The sequence below is a fragment of the Leuciscus leuciscus genome, assembly GCF_965113295.1.
Source record: "Leuciscus leuciscus genome assembly, chromosome: 4".
Lineage (NCBI taxonomy): Eukaryota > Metazoa > Chordata > Actinopteri > Cypriniformes > Leuciscidae > Leuciscus > Leuciscus leuciscus.
In genome coordinates this window covers 34,512,640-34,531,094 of record NC_138728.1, presented here as the reverse complement: position 1 = coordinate 34,531,094, position 18,455 = coordinate 34,512,640, and the positions used below count along the sequence as shown (strand labels likewise).

The 18,455-nt window shown below is 38.4% G+C and overlaps 1 protein-coding gene and 1 long non-coding RNA gene across 2 annotated transcripts; one reads left to right on the top strand and one right to left on the bottom strand.

Annotated features, from left to right (window-relative positions):
• Positions 1-1,547: 1,547 nt before the first annotated feature.
• LOC309497395 (uncharacterized protein) lies at positions 1,548-3,528 on the top strand. The gene is made up of 4 exons (XM_082167660.1): positions 1,548-2,196; positions 2,345-2,398; positions 2,490-2,621; positions 2,825-3,528. Exons 1-4 carry the CDS (start codon positions 1,593-1,595, stop codon positions 3,109-3,111), a joined length of 1,077 nt encoding a protein of 358 aa, XP_082023786.1. The 5' UTR covers positions 1,548-1,592; the 3' UTR covers positions 3,112-3,528.
• Positions 3,529-13,445: 9,917 nt separating this feature from the next.
• LOC309497466 lies at positions 13,446-15,435 on the bottom strand. The gene is made up of 3 exons (XR_014205533.1): positions 15,087-15,435; positions 14,520-14,782; positions 13,446-14,267 (listed from the first exon to the last, which is right to left on the bottom strand). It is a non-coding gene; the product is annotated as an uncharacterized lncRNA (long non-coding RNA).
• Positions 15,436-18,455: the final 3,020 nt, after the last annotated feature.

Below are 18,455 nucleotides of genomic sequence, written 5' to 3'. Positions count from 1 at the left end.
TTGGACCATTTTTTCTGCCGACCAAAATTTCGTTATTTCGAATGAAGGCGCGTCGCGGGTGGCAAGCACGCTCATAGAGGCTGGCGCGACCACAACATCATCTGGCAAATGCAATGTAAGGAACGAAACTGAGCTACTCTTATTGTGTTTGTGTGGACCGTTTATCAGTTTTGACCTGTGAAGCGGGACTCGCGAGCCCTATGCGCGAGCCTGATCAAGCAACAACACCACACAGCGCTAAGAGATCCAGACCAGTAAAGAAAGCATTTGAATTTCAAAAGCTTTTTGAATTCGCCACTGAAGTAATAACATCGCTGCGAGATCTAGTGAGAAACATGCACATTTCTCTGTTATTAACGGATCAAACAGCGCTGACGTGGAAACCAGGAAGAAACATCGTGCCATGAATGAACTGGCCGGTGTCCACAGATAAGCAACATTCACCGTGGAATGGATTTGCTGTAGTAACACTAACTGCAAGGTATGGAAGTTTGGCAGGAATAGTAGGCTATAATGCTTTCAAGTAACATTACGTCTGTTTTATTTTGACATTATGAATACAATTGCTGCCCTCAAATGTTAATCTGAACTAAAATAAACCTTTGTTTATAACTAGCCTACTACTACAATATTACATTTCAATATTCAATATGTCCAAGGAGCTGTTTTGTTTTATATGCTCATAAGAAGAGTCAAGTATAGCTCCATTATTGCTCAGTAAAAAAAGCAAAAAATAAAATAAAATAAAAACCATACTTTATGATGTTAGTTTCATTAAATAAAATAATAATAAAAATAAAAAATTAGTTCAAGGAAATTTCTCTGGCATTTATTTATTTTTGCTGTAGCCTATGGAAAACGTACCGAACCGAACCGTACCGAACTGTGACACAAGTGTATCGTATCGAACCGAACCGAGAATTTTGTGAACCGTTACACCCCTAATATATATATATATATATATATATATATATATATATATATATATATTTATTTAAAAAAATGAAAAGAGAGAGAGATTAATCAAAGTGATTAGCATGGTAATGGGTATGACAATGTTGTATGTTTGGTCTTGGAGGAATAGATCTGCTACGCTGTTGCTGGTTTTATTGCTGCGGCAGAGCAAGTACGGGACTTGCTACTGCCAGTACATATACAAAACGCTGCTGTGAGAATGTAAGCATGCTGCTGTTGTACAATATAGCGTACATGTATACAAGTATTTGAAGGTTGAGCAGCGAGCTCAATGGCTACTGATACGGCAGGAACCAATCAGTTGTGCCCTATAGATAATGTGATTATGAACAGGTGAGTAAAAGGACCTATTAGCCTGCAACATGTAGAGTTTCATGCCAGAACTTTGTATATATTTTCTGTTGTGATCAACATAGTGCCACAAAATGTTGTGAGTAGATAAACATCTACTGAACCCGGAACATCCCTTTGATTTGATTAACAATTAACTTGAACTACTTATTTATCTGAAGCAATGCAGATAAAGTACAAAAGACAGTAAATCAGGACACTATAAAAGGAACATGAGAGGCTGTGAGGATGACAGAGCAAGAGCTGGAAACAAACATCAGTGAAGAATGAAGGGTTTAGTATGTTTACTGCTGCTGTTGGAAACCTTTGTGTGTGTCGTACAGCATCAGGTAGATGGAGGACTCAATGAGAATGAGATCAGTCAACAGCTCAGATCTGAGGATGGAAGACAGAATCCACCTCAAACAGACACTTTGAGAGATGAAGCTTCAACTGACAGCCAACAAAACTACCATCTGTTCTTCACTGACATCCATGCAGCGCTGAGAGAACTGACCGCCACTGTTTCAGAGCAGAAAACCATCAACAGAGAACTGACCGCCACCGTTACAGAGCAGAAAGCAAACATCAGAGAACTGACCGCCACCGTTACAGAGCAGAAAATGAACATCAGAGAACTGACCGCCACAGTTACAGAGCAGAAAACCATCAACAGAGAACTGACCGCCACCGTTACAGAGCAGAAAGCAAACATCAGAGAACTGACCGCCACCGTTACAGAGCAGAAAATGAACATCAGAGAACTGACCGCCACCGTTACAGAGCAGAAAACCATCAACAGAGAACTGACCGCCACAGTTACAGAGCAGAAAGCAAACATCAGAGCTTTAGAGACGCAACTGAGGGAAGAGATGAACAGGAAAAATGATGGTACTTCACCAAAACATTCACTCTTTTATCAATGATCCTCAAGAGTAAAACACCAATGCAATAGTATACTGTGTAAAATGTGTTATGTATTACAATAAGCAGTGTGAATTTCATTTAACATTTAACAGAATTATTATTTTCTTCACAGAAATCTCAAATCTTACTCTGAGTCAAGTGGAGGAGTTGAGAAAGGAAAATAGAGGTGAAACTGCTTGAATGATGTTAAATTCAGTGTATACATTCTCAGTGTAATACAGTAATATATCACAATATTGATTGTTTTTCAATAACAGACAGAGAAATAGCTTTTTCAGCTTCACTGATGCAATCTGGCAGTGGTCATATTGGTCCTTTTACCACTGAAATCACACTAACCTACAAGAATGTCTTCACAAACATAGGGAACGCCTACAACCCAATTACAGGTAATTATCAATGAAATGAGTCATAAAACTCAGTTTATAGTAATGAAAACCCTTCTGCTCCATTCAGACCTCTCTGCAGTTGTGTAATGTGTATAAGAGAATTAAATGATCTGCCATCTTTTAAAACTATTACAGTGTGTGCTTGGTAAATAAACAATCATACAGGAAACATCTGATTCTGTATCTCTTGTTATTTGATTTAGGTATTTTCACAGCCCCGCTGAAAGGAGCGTACATGTTCAGAATCTCTATATTTAGTTTTGGCGGAACTCCAACATATGCAGCCATTATTAAGAATGGAAAACATGTGGTTATGGCACATGATGTTCAGGCTCAGGCTCAGGATCGGTTAAACTCCTCGAATGGAGTTGTGTTGATCCTGGAGGTTGGAGATGTTGTCTATGTGAGACTTAGGTCTGGTGCGAGTATATATGATGACTCGCATACCTACAACACTTTCAGTGGTTTCCTACTGTTTCCCTTAAGATAACAGGAGCTTTGCAGAATGTGATTCCACTAATACTGAACCTTCAGCGTATGATTTATGATGAAAATCATGAAGTATCTTTGACATATGAATCTGTAATAATGAGGACTAATGTATGTATGGAATTTGCAATAGATTAATGTATAAAAGTCTGAGCTGTCTATAAATGTAACTTTGTATAGAATTTCAGCACTGAGACAGGATCCATGAATATCACGTAACTCAAAAGTGATAAAGTTTCAAATCTAGAATGTTAAATATTCTCTTTTTAAGTGTAGTTTGTAACTGATCCTTGATCTATATCTCTTAATCATACATAAATAAACAAGAGAATAAAAAGACATTGTGTCATTTTCTTTTTCCTCATATTTTTATGGCAAAGGAGGTGGTGTTATAAAGGGTTAAAGAGATTTGGTACTCTATTATACTGATTCCAAAAGGAACGACTACGCCACCCAGGATTAACTACCCAGGAAAGACCCAAGGGCCCACAGGTTCGATTTTTCACAAGATGAGAAATAGGTAAGTAGTTAACTGAGGTTCGGGAGCAAGGCCACGCCTCAACTAATCAGCTCATTCCCCGTCTGTATATTGTTTTACGGTGTGTACTTTACTCTTAACACCTTTTACCTATTTATTTATTATTCTCAGGTAAGGTAAAGAAAGTCAAATCTGACCTAAACCGTAAGCATTCAAAAGGTACTTACAATTTGGTCAGAAGACTCCTCTGTGGTATGTTCTCATTAAAAGTCTTCCAGCATCATAAATCTCAGAAGGCAGATTTTGTAATCAATTAAATTTCTTTTAATTGGTTACTTTTCTTTTTATAATAAACAAAAATATATAGGCAAATAGAACTTCATCGTTTAAGTATAAAATACAATAGTCATGTTTTGAAACAAAGGTGTAGTAAGCTCTGGGCTTCTTATCTTCTGCTTGGGGTTTCTTGTCCTCAGCTCTGGGCTTCTAGGCATCGGGGGCACTGGCGTATCAGTATCCCAAGAGGCAGTCAGTTCATCAGTCTTTTATACTCCTTGTTTACAACAAGCGTTAGGTTGACACTCCTCAAAAGTTTCCCAGATCCTTCTCCAGGCAGATGCAAGCGGTCCACCTCTTCATGTCCTTGAACTCCAGTAAACTCAACTACAATGGCTGAGTTCATTTAAAGTTGTAGGAGTCCTCTAGCGCACACACATAATCACACTTTTCTGCTCCTCTCAACATGGGTTAGCACAGTCACATATACACACATAACCATTTACTGTACATCTATGCCAAAACAATATAAGCCATCTTTTACAAACAAATTAAATAACAACATTGAATGCAACGCATTATATCCAATACATTGGCTAAATATGTGTAACAAAAAGGCATCTATAATAAATAAGGAGGCAGGTAATTGCAATTTCTTGATATTATACAACAATATTTACACTGAACACACCTTCACCGCACCGTTTGTTAAATTATACCCCTCTCTCAGATCTGGGCGTAAACCACCAGCATGCCAGAACGGAATGCGGCTCACAATCAAGAGCATCTTGATGATCCAGAAGAGGTGCACAGATGCTGGCATGAAGTATTTGTGCACCTCAAAACTGAATCAAGATTGCATTGAGGTAAATGCAACAGACTACAACAGACAAACAAAAACAAAACAAAAACATGTATTGGTACAGTAGTTTTTCCTGGAAGCCCTCCGAGGGACTTTCCCTACTCCCTGTGAACTGTTGCATTGGAAATCGCTAACCTAATCAAATCATAAACAGCTTACTTTCTCCCCCTTTAATTTTTGGGTAGAATCTCTTCTCCTTGGTCTAGGGAAAAGGTGGGCACAAATATAACCCCAGTGCACGGGAGTTCACCGCTGCTCTCAGGGGACTGAGTGTGTCCAACATTCTGCCTGCCCTCTCTTCAGTCACATCCAGTTGTGAGGTGGATGATGGAGTCACACTTCTGACTACCTCATCCGATGGGGCGACTCCCTCGACCTCAGCAACCACAGGTCTGCTGATGCCTCCGACCACCTCATTGGCCCTGCCTCTTTCACCCACAGCAGAACCAATGGATGTTGGTGTCAGACATTGTGGAAGACAAGGTTATCTGTACTACACCATGACCCACAAAACAGCACAAAGACACACATCTATAGTTGTAAGTCACACGACACATTATCATATGCAATGTAACATTGTATTTCTCTTACTTGACTGTTGGCCATCAGAGGAGTTTTTTTGAGTGCATCCAGCTGTTGGAGGGGGAGTTCGCAAGAAACATCAACAACTTCTGGCCTCACTCCAACATCACCAACAATTTGGAGATGACTCTAGAGAATTTGGGAGCTTTCAATAGCCTCCTCAGCACCCATCCTGAACATTGCCAGCCTTGTAGAATCTATCTCCATCAAGAAATTTGTGATGTGCAGGATGGGAGCTTAAATTAGACAGAGAAACAGGGCTCTGAGCTACAAGAACAAATTAACAGCTGACAGGAAACTGTCTACATTTACAACTTGATCATAGGTCGTTTAAATCTTTACATGTCCAGTAATTATACTACTTATAATTATATATATATATATATACTTATATATATCCGTGCACGTTAGCTTGTTTGAATTGGAAACTGTTTACCTGCCACCTGCGTGCTGCGCATGTTGCTAGCGCGTGATGACACACACTTTTCTTTGTTCCCTTGATCCTTTCCAAACTTTTTTAATTTAAACTTATTTTTCAGATGAGAACGAGGTTCTTCCCAAAGTCAGACATCTCCTGCATATTGAGTCTCAAGCCATAGACAAATTCTGGAACCAACCTTTTCATACAGAATCAAGCCTCGCCTATAACATATCAGAAGCCCGTTCAGGCTGGCTAATGTTATCCATGTCGATCCAATTGATGTCATGTTATGTACCAATCATGACTGTTATGTGCCACGCCAGAGAATGTCTAATAAGGGGAGAAGTTCCACTCTCAGTAAACTTCCGGCTTCTGAACTGGTTGCAGTTCCACTCTGGTTCCAAATTAAGGGTGCTCACAGGGCGAGTGCAGAATGAATGGAGGTCTATGGAGCTATACCCCTCAAAATCCACTTTTCTCAGGATATAATTTTTTGTCTAGTAATTTGAATGTTGTATTCGAAAGAAGATGCAAAGAAATTACACATTGCTGGGTGTTAGATTTTTTAGAGTCACTTGTTTGCTTTAAAAAGTCTTTTAAAATGTCAATGACGTCATACACATCGTACGACCAGAGATACTGCTTTACGGCAATCCTTCAGTCACTTTGGTGCTTTCGCGCTCTGTACTTTCTTTTCTCTCGAGGCATCGACAACACAGCTGACACAGGTAAATACACGTGCTAGAAGAGTTTTTGTTTTGTTGTTTTAAAAGACCACGCCGAAAATACACACACACACTAGGGGTGGGCGATATGGTAAAAATATCATATCACGATTTTTTTCAGGAAAATCACGATTAACGATTTTATCACGATTCTTTTTTATGTTGGTTTTACTATTTTGTGACTGAGCATTACAGCCAAACTAATGTCCATATTTTAAAAACAAAGCCTTATAGGTAACAAAATATAAAATAAAAAAGAATGGCAGACAGGGGCGAAGATAAAAAATATTTGTCATTATTTTCTTTGTAATTAAATATTAAGATCAAAGATACACATTACACACACAACTTAATATACAAATTAAATAAAGAGTGCTTTGTTTTCAGCTACAGTAGGTGTATTTAACAGTAGCATTGAAGAAAGTAATTAAATGAACAAATATGAAAATAAAACAAAACATAGACTTCACTGTATAAATTATAAATTGATACTTATTAAAGCTACTATTAAAGTTATCAGTCAAGAGCAGTGAGTGATTTTCTCTTTGCATTTTGTTGTTTTATTAACAATAAAGGGATAGTTCTCCTAAAAATTCAAATTGTCATAATTTACTCACTCAAGTTGTTTTAAACTCGAATAAGTTTCTTTCTTCTGTTGAAAATAAAAGTTATTTGGAAGAATGTGACTTCCATAGTATATTTTTCTCCTATGGAAGTCAATGGGGACCAGCTACTGTTTGTATAGCCACATTCTTCAAAATATTAATATTAGAAAAATATTAGAAAATATTAGAAGGAAATCAATACAGGCTTGGAACAACATTATAGTGCGTAAATAATGAGATCCTTTTTATTTTGGGGTGAACTATCCCTTTAAGGACAAGCGGCAGCGTGTTTACTATTGCTACTGTCTCTTTAAGAGCTGCACGCGACGCGTCTTTTATACACGCATTTGACAAACAGATTTTCTCTCAATTTTCTCAAGTTTGCGTTCACTTTAGACATCACCGACTTTGTTTATGTAAACCTTGTGTGTATTTGACAGTATTAGCACAATAAGACTCGAAAGATAACTTAGACCAGTATCCAGGCGCTGGTAGACAGGCTTTTAGTGCATGTGAGCTTCGCATGTATGCGCTGAGAAACGCACACGTTAGAACAGCGCATCAGCACGCGAATTAAATGTTTAACCTACAAGGCATTAAAGCACATGCAAATTATGAACTTTTGTGAAATGTAGTGTCCCGTTCCGCTGCGTTAACATTCTATGTGAATATGCGTCGCGTTGTTCAGTATGTTGGGACAGAGGCGCCAGAACAGCAACTGATAGAATGCGCGATACTACGATATTTCTTCAAAAGCAGATCGTGGAGACATTTTAATCGTCCACGATCAAAAATCGTCATATCGCACACCCCTAACACACACACACACATATATATATATATATATATATACACACAGACAGACAGACAGTATTAATGGTCGTTGGATGTTCGGTGACGTAGCTGATTACCAGTTACCCATCAGCTGGCTATCAGCCCTTATTAGCTTTCAGCTATTAATGGTCGTAGGCTGTCAGCTAGCCATCAGCTGGCTTACATCCCTTATTAGACATTCTCTGCTATCAGCCATGTATCTAGCCGATACACAATGGCGAATCCAGCCACTAAAGATTAGTGAGTGAAAGAAGAGGCCGCACACATGATGGATGATATTACACACATGTATTATATGTGTAAATCTTGTGAAGTGGAACAAACACCAAGTGGAATTTAATGAAGTACTATTACTAGTATTAGTAATAGTAATAGTATTACTAATTTGCGACACCATGTATTTCAGGCCTGAAATACATGGTGGAGCAGGAACAAAGACCCCCCTCTTACCGGACAACAGCATGGTTTCTGGAGCAGGTGGACCACTGGTTTGACATCATGTCCTCTCGCCACCCAGTAATGGCACTGAGCCCACACAAAATAGAGGAGTACCAGAAGGCCATTAAGTTTCTCCAGGACACCATTCAACTCTTCAGTGGGCTGAAGCCTGTACAAACAGGAATTGTGATGGCAACATCTACAATTCTGTTAATCCAACAAGACATGCTGGCCCAGAGACACATGTTTGTGTTGAGCAGCAGGTTTACCCAAGACTGTCTTGAAAACCTATTCAGCTGCATAGGACAGAGGAATCCAGTCCCGACTCCAGTAGAGCTTCACCAGGCACTGAGATCAGTATCAATTGGGCAGTTTCTTGCGACAGTGAAATCAGGAAGCTATCAGGAGGATGACAACAGACTTTTGGCAGACTTTCTGGACACAAAGCAGACATTTCCCAGTCCTGGCCTTAGAGTGGAGGAGCTAATGGAGTGCAGAGCTGCTCCTGACCACACAAAAACCAAGACCAGTGCTCTCTTCCAAATTTTGTGATGATTGCCAAAGTGCAAATAAGCACAGTGATGACAGTCCTGAAGGAATCCAAGCCAGGTGTACTTTGTCGCCGTCAAAAGAGGCATTCGATGTAGTCCGGCAAATCGAGGAGCTGTTCCGAACCAGGACCAATGCCTCCTTCATGGATCCAAATGCCATGGATATGCTGGAGAGAGAGAGAGAGAGAGAGAGAGAGAGTAGGCTCTTGGACAGCAGGCTTCCTTCATGCCATGATCTGCAAAAATAAATAAATAATATGATACATCAGGCTGAGGTTGAGAATTGCAGCAAGGCAGATTAGTGCTCAAAGGGAAAAAAATTAGTCAGGCCGCCATTGTAAATAAGAACTTGTTCTTAATGACTTGCCTGTAAAAAAAAAAAAAAATCGCGGAAACAAAAGCCAGGCAAAAAAGAATCAGCAAGGCCAAGAAACATCTAGGCGGACAACAAGCAGGCCCCAACCAAACACCTTGATCGTTGCCATGGAGGAGCTTGGTCTGACCTTTGCCCCTACAAATGTCCCACCACCTAGTGTGGCTTCAGCAGCAATAGGTATGGAGGGTCTGTTTTGCCATTTTTGCACTTTCTGGCACTTTTCTTGTTATTTCAGACAATATTATATTCTATATTACACTTACAGCCTCACCATCACCCCACCAGCTTCAGCACTCCACCATTCCAATAGCACCACTAACCAGCTTCATCATCACTCCTCTGCTTACAGGAATGGCAAGCTACCCCAGCCTTGGTCATCGCTCCACTCTCCACTGATAATCCATCCTGTTGAGAACAAACAAAACAACAACACACACATACAGTGATTATGTATGGCTTTGCAAATTAAATTCCACCTGTTCAACAGCTGGAACTTGAGACTTACATTCTCTAGGTATGAGTCTTGCTTTAGACTTCTCTATCACCTCCTAAAAGAGAAAGAGAAAATTGAGATCATGTAAAATTAAATGTCATCCAAAAAATATATTTTGAGATAATCTGGTTTCAGGTGTATACATTCCTTTACACACAAGCGACTGCTAGATTGAAGTTCAATGTGTCACAAAAGCAGCAGTGTACGTGTGCTTCTTTCAGATAAATCACTAGAGTATCACTTCTCACCCTTATTAGTCACAGGGAGCCATAAACATGAGTTATGTTGAACAGCTGAAATTCTATTAAAAACACAAATTCAGTTTTTTTGGTCTCCAATAGTTTCACATGTCAGCCTCTTCAATTAACAAACAAAAAAAAAGAAGTAATTATCTATCTGCAGTTATGCTTTCTTTTTACTGGGATCATCCACATCTAGTTAAGCTAGCAACTGTTCGTTGTAATCAGATGTACTGTTACGGTCGCAACTAAGTGTTGCTAACTTTAACAACAAATTGAATACCTAAGATAAACGTTGCATGTCAACGAACTTGAAGAAAATTTGAGTTAAATGTAGCCCAACTGACATCAGGTTACGGTAGCTAACGTTAGTGAAGTGTTGGTCATGTAAGCTATAGCTGCAATTAACCTATTGTCTTCTAATAAACATTAACTAAAACTGGCTACATAAAATGCAACTACTGACTAGATTCATGAGAGGTTGGCTGTGTTTAAAAGTTAAAAATACAGTAATTTCATCAACTTACCAGTGAGCGTACTTCAGAAACACTGAAAACTGACACTGCTTACTCTTTTAAAAGCCATGGTCTATTCATGTCCGGGTAGTTTTATTCGTTTTGACATTTTTGGATATACATTAAGTATTTTCCACGTAGACTGATTGATGCCGTGGGGGCAGGGCACGGCCGGGCGGGAATTTTTATTCTAAATCTAATGTTAATTTAAATGTAGAATAGCTAATGGCGTGAAATGTTGTTGTTGTTGTTGATATTAGTGTGATAATTCCAAACAAATATTAAATAAATAAATAAATAAATAAAAGATTATCTCTCTCGCCGCCCTGACTGTGCTGCAGCCCTAGGCACTTAGAGCGGCACTTTTTATAGCCAAAATATTTAATTATGTAAGTGTATTTAAATGAATAGTTCTGAGAAATGCAAGTGTAATATACTGTCCCAGACCTTTGTTACTATCAATAAATCATTCCATAAACCTTGGCTTGTCCCTCAAAGACAGAATTTATGGCCTTGCATCATCAACAGGCTGTATCCTCATCTTCCTTTTGAACATTTTGGCTCTAAAAATAATTACACACAACACACAATTACACATAATCTGAATGGAGTTTATTTAATGACAAACAGGTTTTCAGCAGGTGAGTCTCTGGATTGCCGCTAGTTCTGGTGATACTGGCATTTGAATGAAAGTCTTATCTTTTGTAGGTGGTGGGGAGAAGTGGCCGGAGGACTGGCAGACAATGACACAGAAGACTGAAGAAGACAAAGGATGAGACAGTACGATGCACAGGTAGTCGGGTATGATTTCATGCCCCGTTTACACGTACATGGCTATTTTGAAAAACGGAGACATTTCCCTTCGTTTGTGCCCTTCGTTTACACGCAAACGGAGAATTCGCCTCTGAAAACGATTCTTTCTAAAAACTCCTGCCAGAGTGGAGATTTTGGAAAACTTTGTTTGCATGTAAACTGAGAAAAACTGAGTTTAAGGCCCCGTTTACACGATGGGAAAACGCAGATATTTCCCTGCGTTTTGGCCTGTCATTTACACGAAAACGCCGTTTTTATCCCAGAAAACGATTATTTCTAAAAACTCCGGCCAAAGTGGAGATTTCTGAAAACGCCGGTTATGTGTTGCCGTGTCAACTGGGAGAAACGGGGTTTTAGGTTCTCAAACGTCACATTATGCGCCAGAAAATGCTTACGTCATGTGAGCGCCCTATGTTTAGAGTTTGTTCCATACTGTCTATGAGTTTGTTTGGCTACTATTTGATCATGGATGCTGTTAAAGTGGTACTAATTTTTACTTTTGTGAAAACGCTTTTGGTCTGTTTGCATTTGCTTCGCTGTCTGTCCACACGAACGAACCTCGCGCCATGTCTATTGTTTTGAAAGGAACAGGAAGTCGCTCGTGCTATTCGTCGTTGTCGATTTTGAGGATTCTGATTGGCTTGCATGGCTTTATCCTTCTCCTTACACTGCCGCCCCTTTGTATTTATGCGGGTTGATGTAAACGACAACTTTTTTTGAAAACGATATTGTGTGCACGATGTTATTTTTGAAAACGGAGGGGGAGAAATATTCGTTTCTCTAAATACCCGGCTATGTGTAAATGTGGCCTTAGGCAGCGACGTCACAGAATGTGACTCTTTTCGGGATTCTGATTGGCTAACGTGGGCTTGAGCTTCTCGTTACACTGCCACCTACAAGTTTGGCATGCTCTTGACAGCATATACATGGGTTCGTGTGCACGATGTTATTTTTGAAGCCGAAGAGGGGTGAAATGTCCGCTTATGAAAATAGCCATCCACGTGTAAACGTAGCCTCAGTGTTGGACAACGAGACCAGACCCTGATGAGTGTGTGAAGGAGGCTTAAGTGGAGTGGAGCTGATGAAGGTGAATGATGGCAGGTGTGAATGATTGATGAGTGTGTGCAGGTGGAAGCCAGGAAGGATCATGGGAAATGTAGTGCAGTGGTGACAGGACTGGTGAGTAATGATTGTGACAGTATACATATAGATTTGTGACAGTTATAGACAGTTACACTGAAGCAGCAGTTTATTCCAAAATCCACCCCCTTCAGTAGAAACTATGAAAGGCTTATAATAAGAGGACATGGTATATAAGGTATTGCTACTGACTTATAAAGCCCTAAACGGCTTAGCTCCAGTCTATTTAACGGATCTTCTATCGCCCTATAATCCATCGCGCTCTTTAAGATCACTAAATTCAAGGCTTTTGGTCATACCTAGGATATCCAGAACCACCAAAGGAGGGAGAGCATTTTCACATTTGGCTCCAAAACTCTGGAATAGTCTTCCTGATACTGTTCGTTGCTCAGACTCGCTCTCCCAGTTTAAAACTAGATTAAAGTCGCATCTCTTCAGCCAGGCATTCATATAATCCTACAGTTCAAACTACAATCCGGCCTCTAGCTCATAAATGCCAGAGGAGAACTGGCCCCCGACTGAGCCTGGGTTCTCCCAAGGTTTTTTTTTTCTCCATTAGGTCACCTGATGGAGTTTTAGGACACAATTAGGTCACTTGATGGAGTTTTTCGATTCCTTGCCACTGTTGCCTTTGGCTTGCTCAGTTGGGGATATTTTGGGGATATTTAATTTAATTTGATCAATCAATAAATTCCTCTTGAAACAAACTTTGTTGTATTATTTTAATTTAATACTGTGAAGCTGCTTTGATACAATCTGTATTGTGAAAAGCGCTATACAAATAAACTTGACTTGACTTGACTTGGCAACACTGCAATGCACTCACACGCTGCTTCTCTATTCTTTCTTTTTACAAATAACAAAACCATTGAAAAATCAGGGTGACAAGATGTTCCAGAGTAAAAAGCATTTATTATACTTAAAAATAGCAAAGTCAAAATTAACTAATTAAAAGACTGGAAAAAATGCAACTCAAGTACAGTAACAAAATATTTAATATAATTCTTTATTTACTTAACATATTTAATACTTCATTACTTAACACCACTGGACATGGACGGGGCTTTACAGCATCACAGCATGAAATTTTTTGCATCATCACAGAAGACAGCGTTCCAGAACGGCTTGATTTGAGGCACTGTTCCTGATTTTTGGGAAGCATAAAAAAAGGAGTGGGTGGATTTTTACTTTTACAAAGTGGTTGTGTACACACTGCAGACTCATACAAATTTTCAAATACAATTTAAAGGTGAATTTTGCACAACAAGTCCCCTTTAAGGCTTACATGTTGATCAAAACTCTTTCCACACTGAGGACACGTGTCAGGCTTCTCTCCAAAGTGTGTTCTCTTGTGGTTACTGAAGTTTCCCTTATGGTTGAAACATTTTCCACAATGATGGCATACGTAAGGCTTCTCTCCGGTGTGAACACTCATGTGATTTTTCAAGATTCCGTTTCTGGTGAAACTCTTTCCACACAGTTTGCAGGTGTACGGCTTTTCTCCCGTGTGAATTTTCATGTGCCTTATAAGGTTTCCTTTATGGGTGAAACCTATTTCACACTGTTGGCAGATGAAAGGCCTCTCTCCAGTGTGAACTCTCATGACTGTAAGGTTTGCATGTCCAGTGAAACTCTCTGGACACTGAAAGAATGGGAGAGAACTTCTAGCTCTTTCTCGTAAGGAAGTGTTTTCAGTCCGTGGGCAACTAAAAGAGTTTTCTCCTGTTTTGAAATCATGATGTTTCTCAGATTGTTCTTTTTCTTCCCATTTATTCAGAACTTTACTCTCCTCTTTCAGCTTCATTAGGTCTAAGTTGAAATAAAAATTCAGATTGTTGAAAAAAAATATTTAGACAGTGAATCAAGCAATAAATAACATCTAAAAGTCACTATTTTTAAAGATTGTGACTTTTAAACGTCACTTTAAAAGTAATTTAGAAACATTTAAAAGTCACTGCTGCTGTCTGCATTTGTTCTTCATTTAAAGAGCTTTGAATAGCAAATAAAACGGTAATTTTAATAAGGATCAAATGACAGTTCTGCTGTGAGAATTAAACCAACCTGTTTGTTCCTCGGTATCTTCATGTTTCACACTGAATGTTTCTTCAATCTTCACGTCTTCATGTTTCACACTAAATGTTTCTTCAATCTTCACGTCTTCATGTTTCACTCTGAATGTTTCTTCAATCTTCACGTCTTCATGTTTCACTCTGAATGTTTCTTCAATCTTAACGTCTTCACTCTCCTCTTTAATAAACTCCATCTTTATAATAGTGTCACGTGGATCTCAGTCGCTTCACCAGGAGTTTTTCTGTGCGTTTGTCCTGTTTAAGGTGAGAATAATTAACAGAAAGAAAAATAAATCCACACTAAATCTCTCTGTGTCTCAATCAGCTCTAGTTCAGTAGTTCAGGGCACTTGTAAGAGAGTCAGTCAGAGTGACAGTTAATGTATTTAAATCACTTGATTAGACTAAACACACTCAAAAGTAGTGCTTCAAATTAACAAAAAACAGTTCAATTAGATACTTAATATTTATGTATTTATGACTTATATGTGGTTTAGTAATGACTTGTAATCACATTTAATCGATTAGCCATGACACGTTTGTGTTTGTTGTTCACTTACTTCTACACTGTTTTGAACAGCACGTTTCGTCACGGTGTGGGTGATTCCCGCGCTTCGAATCAATGAATCATTTTGCGAATCATTTGGTTCAATTGACTCGAAGTTTTGAACAGCTCCGTTTCTCTCATCGCTCCTCGCCAATGTTTACTGATTCATGATAATAGGCAGCGAAATGAGACGCACTTTTCTCGCGTTCTCATTCTGTTACTGTGCATAGCTTGTAAAACTTTAAACCGATAGAAACAGTTCACTCAAATTTTCATGTTTCATGCTTAAAACACAAACCTTTCTTCAGTCGAATCACAACACATGCAGGAAGAGGCGCAGACTTATGACGTCATATGACCACACCAAAATAAAAGTCCTGTTGTCTAAAATTGCATAGAAATTTACATAGAATTTCTGTCATCTCTTTTATTATTTGTATATATTTTTTTGAGTTGAATGCTTTGTCGAAAAGCATGTATGTTGTTCAATGATGTGCTGAAAATCAGATTTAGTCTGAAAGAAAAATCTTTAATGTGTGGGTGAAGAAACCATTTTATACCAGATATGAATTAGATTAAAATCCAAATAGTGACAAATGTGATAAAAAAAATAAAAAAAAAGAGTAAGAGTTTATAAAGCAGAGTTCATACTTTCTCGTTTAGAAAAAAGGGAACAAATACAATTCATTTGAGTCTAAAAATACCTGAATATATGTATTACATTTCTAGAAATGATGATTGTCCAAGCATTGATAGAAGATTCATATTCATAATATCTTCATAATCTTTCAACAATTATTGACATTATTTGGGTCACTTTTTCAATTTTAAAGCCAAACTGATGGTGGATGATACAAATGATAACCATAAGCCATAAAAAAGCTGATGTTTGAGGGTTGATGCTAAACTCTGCTAAATCTCTCCACACTCTCAAAAATATATTTGTATAAATTTTAATAGTTTGTATTATACTTCAAACGTCTTGTTTTATATAATAGTTTTAGTACTATATTACAAAACAAGGTTCCACTTTATATTAGGTATGGTTTAACTATAACATTATAATAATGTTAAAAAATGTTAGGTACAATGTACTTTTTGTGTTTATGTCGTATTGCAAAACAGTTTTGCTGCTATTTAGGTGGGATATGGTTATGTTTATTTAATATGAAACTGAAAATAGACAAAACATCTGAGTATGTTTGGATTTTTTGTATCAAGTATTTGGACTATTAAGTAATCTTTCTACCAAAGTAAATCACAAAATGAAAAAAACTGTCAAAAACAACTTGAGGGTGAGTTAATTAATCAGGAACTACAGAATTTACAATTTAAAAAAACGTTTTTTATAAAACTAAATGTTTTTTTATTTTTTTATTTTTTTTGTGGTTGTCCAATACCAGACACTACATGGCGCTGCAACTTGATTTAATGCTCATTTATTATCTCTGTCCGTCAAGACTCCGTCCTTCGGATGAGACGTAAAACCGAGGTCCTGACTCTCTGTGGTCATTAAAAATCCCATGGCATTTCTCGTAAAGAGTAGGGGTGTAACCCCGGTGTCCTGGCCACATTCCACCCATTGGCCCTTACCAATCATGGCCTCCTAATAATCCCCTTACATTGAATTGGCTCTATCACTCTCTCTCCTCTCTCCACCTATATCTGGTGTGTGGTGAGCGCACTGGCGCCGTTGTACTGTGGCTGCCGTCGCATCATCCAAGTGGATGCTGCACACTGGTGGTGGTTGAGGAGAGATCCCCTGATATGATTGTAAAGCGCTTTGGGTGTACAGTAGTACATATGAAAGCGCTATATAAATGCCTCATTCTATTCTATTCTATTCTCTGTATTTTTCAGCCCTAATGACTGAAGTGTTACGATCTCAAGAGGTCATTAAACAACAGATGATTATGATTCTTAAAAATCAACATAAATAAGGTGAATATTAATGGTCACAGAATAATGGTCACCAGATATCAACACGTTTGATCTCCCCAAGTTATGCGCTGAACAGGAGTGCCACAACAATAACCCATTCAAGGATAGTTAGCCAAATTCATCCATGGCCATTATTTTATTGGGCATATTCTGCCCTGTGGGCCAGAGAACCATGCCTTTTTGTCTGCCTCAGCAGCTTGTGAACTGAATGGGGAACATATATATTGTCAGGAGTGGAATACCACCAAATCTGAACGGTAACAACTTTGACGACGACAGAAACTACTCTACGTAGACACACTGTGGCATTCCCCTTGCGACAGTGTCTAAACGTTAGGATATCAATTCGTCCCATGCAGTCGTCATGAGATTCAGTTTAACACAGTGATCGTAAACCTAACTTTTCAAAGTCAAATGGATTAAACTCTTAAAATAATAACCGTATAGACCAACAGTTGCAGTTGAGAGAGACAATTTTAATGTCTCAAATTCAATTTGTCATTCATTTATGGAAGTAGAATAATGTCAAATGTTTTTGAAATAAAAAGCCTGTTGAATTGCACTACTTGAAAAAAAATAGACATTGCATTAACCATGCTTGCATTTTAATGCATTGTATTTTTAGCGCTTACATTTTTATGGGCTGAAATTCCACATGGTTGAATATTTAAGCTGTGAATATTTCAATTAAAAACATTTCAAACACCTTTTCATTATTAAAAATTCAATAATCCATATTCACCTTTCATATTTCACTTCCAAAATATTCAAACTGTTTAAAAATACAACCAATAATATTCAACAGGCAATTTTCGGTCCATTTTATTTCGCTTTGCAAATTCGCTTCCACAAATTCAGTGGTTCAAATTCGACAGTAAATTCAACATTGACGTCCAGGAACTGCAGGAAAAGCAGTAGATTGCCGAGCATACTCTCCATCTGCTGTTAGTCGACCTCACCATCAGGTGGTGCAAAAGCGCGTGTTGAAGACCAGCAACAGTTAGAACAAGTCATTCATTCATAAAACTCATTTACAGCAATGTAAGTGTATTTGTGATTATTATGACGGCTGTTTTATGTTAAATTCAGTGTCTTCACGGTTACTTTTCCTGTGTAGCCTACATGCATCTTTCTCTACCGTGAACGAGATTATAATGTTATTCCCCGATGCGGATATACAGATCCAATGTTACATTTTTGAGGTTGACATATATTTCTCTTGGTTGTTTAGTTGCCTTAACTTTATATTGTGGCGATGTGCTGCATGCAGGCTATTAGGGTTTCCCTCAATACTTCAGGATTCCCCTGCTGGACATATACAACGCTTAACGTAGCTTAATGGACTACAGTGATGTAAAAGACCAAACTCGCAGGCAAGCAGATGGACTCAGAATAACGCGCAAAGCTTAATGCTGAGCATTTCCCAGTGATAGATTGGCAT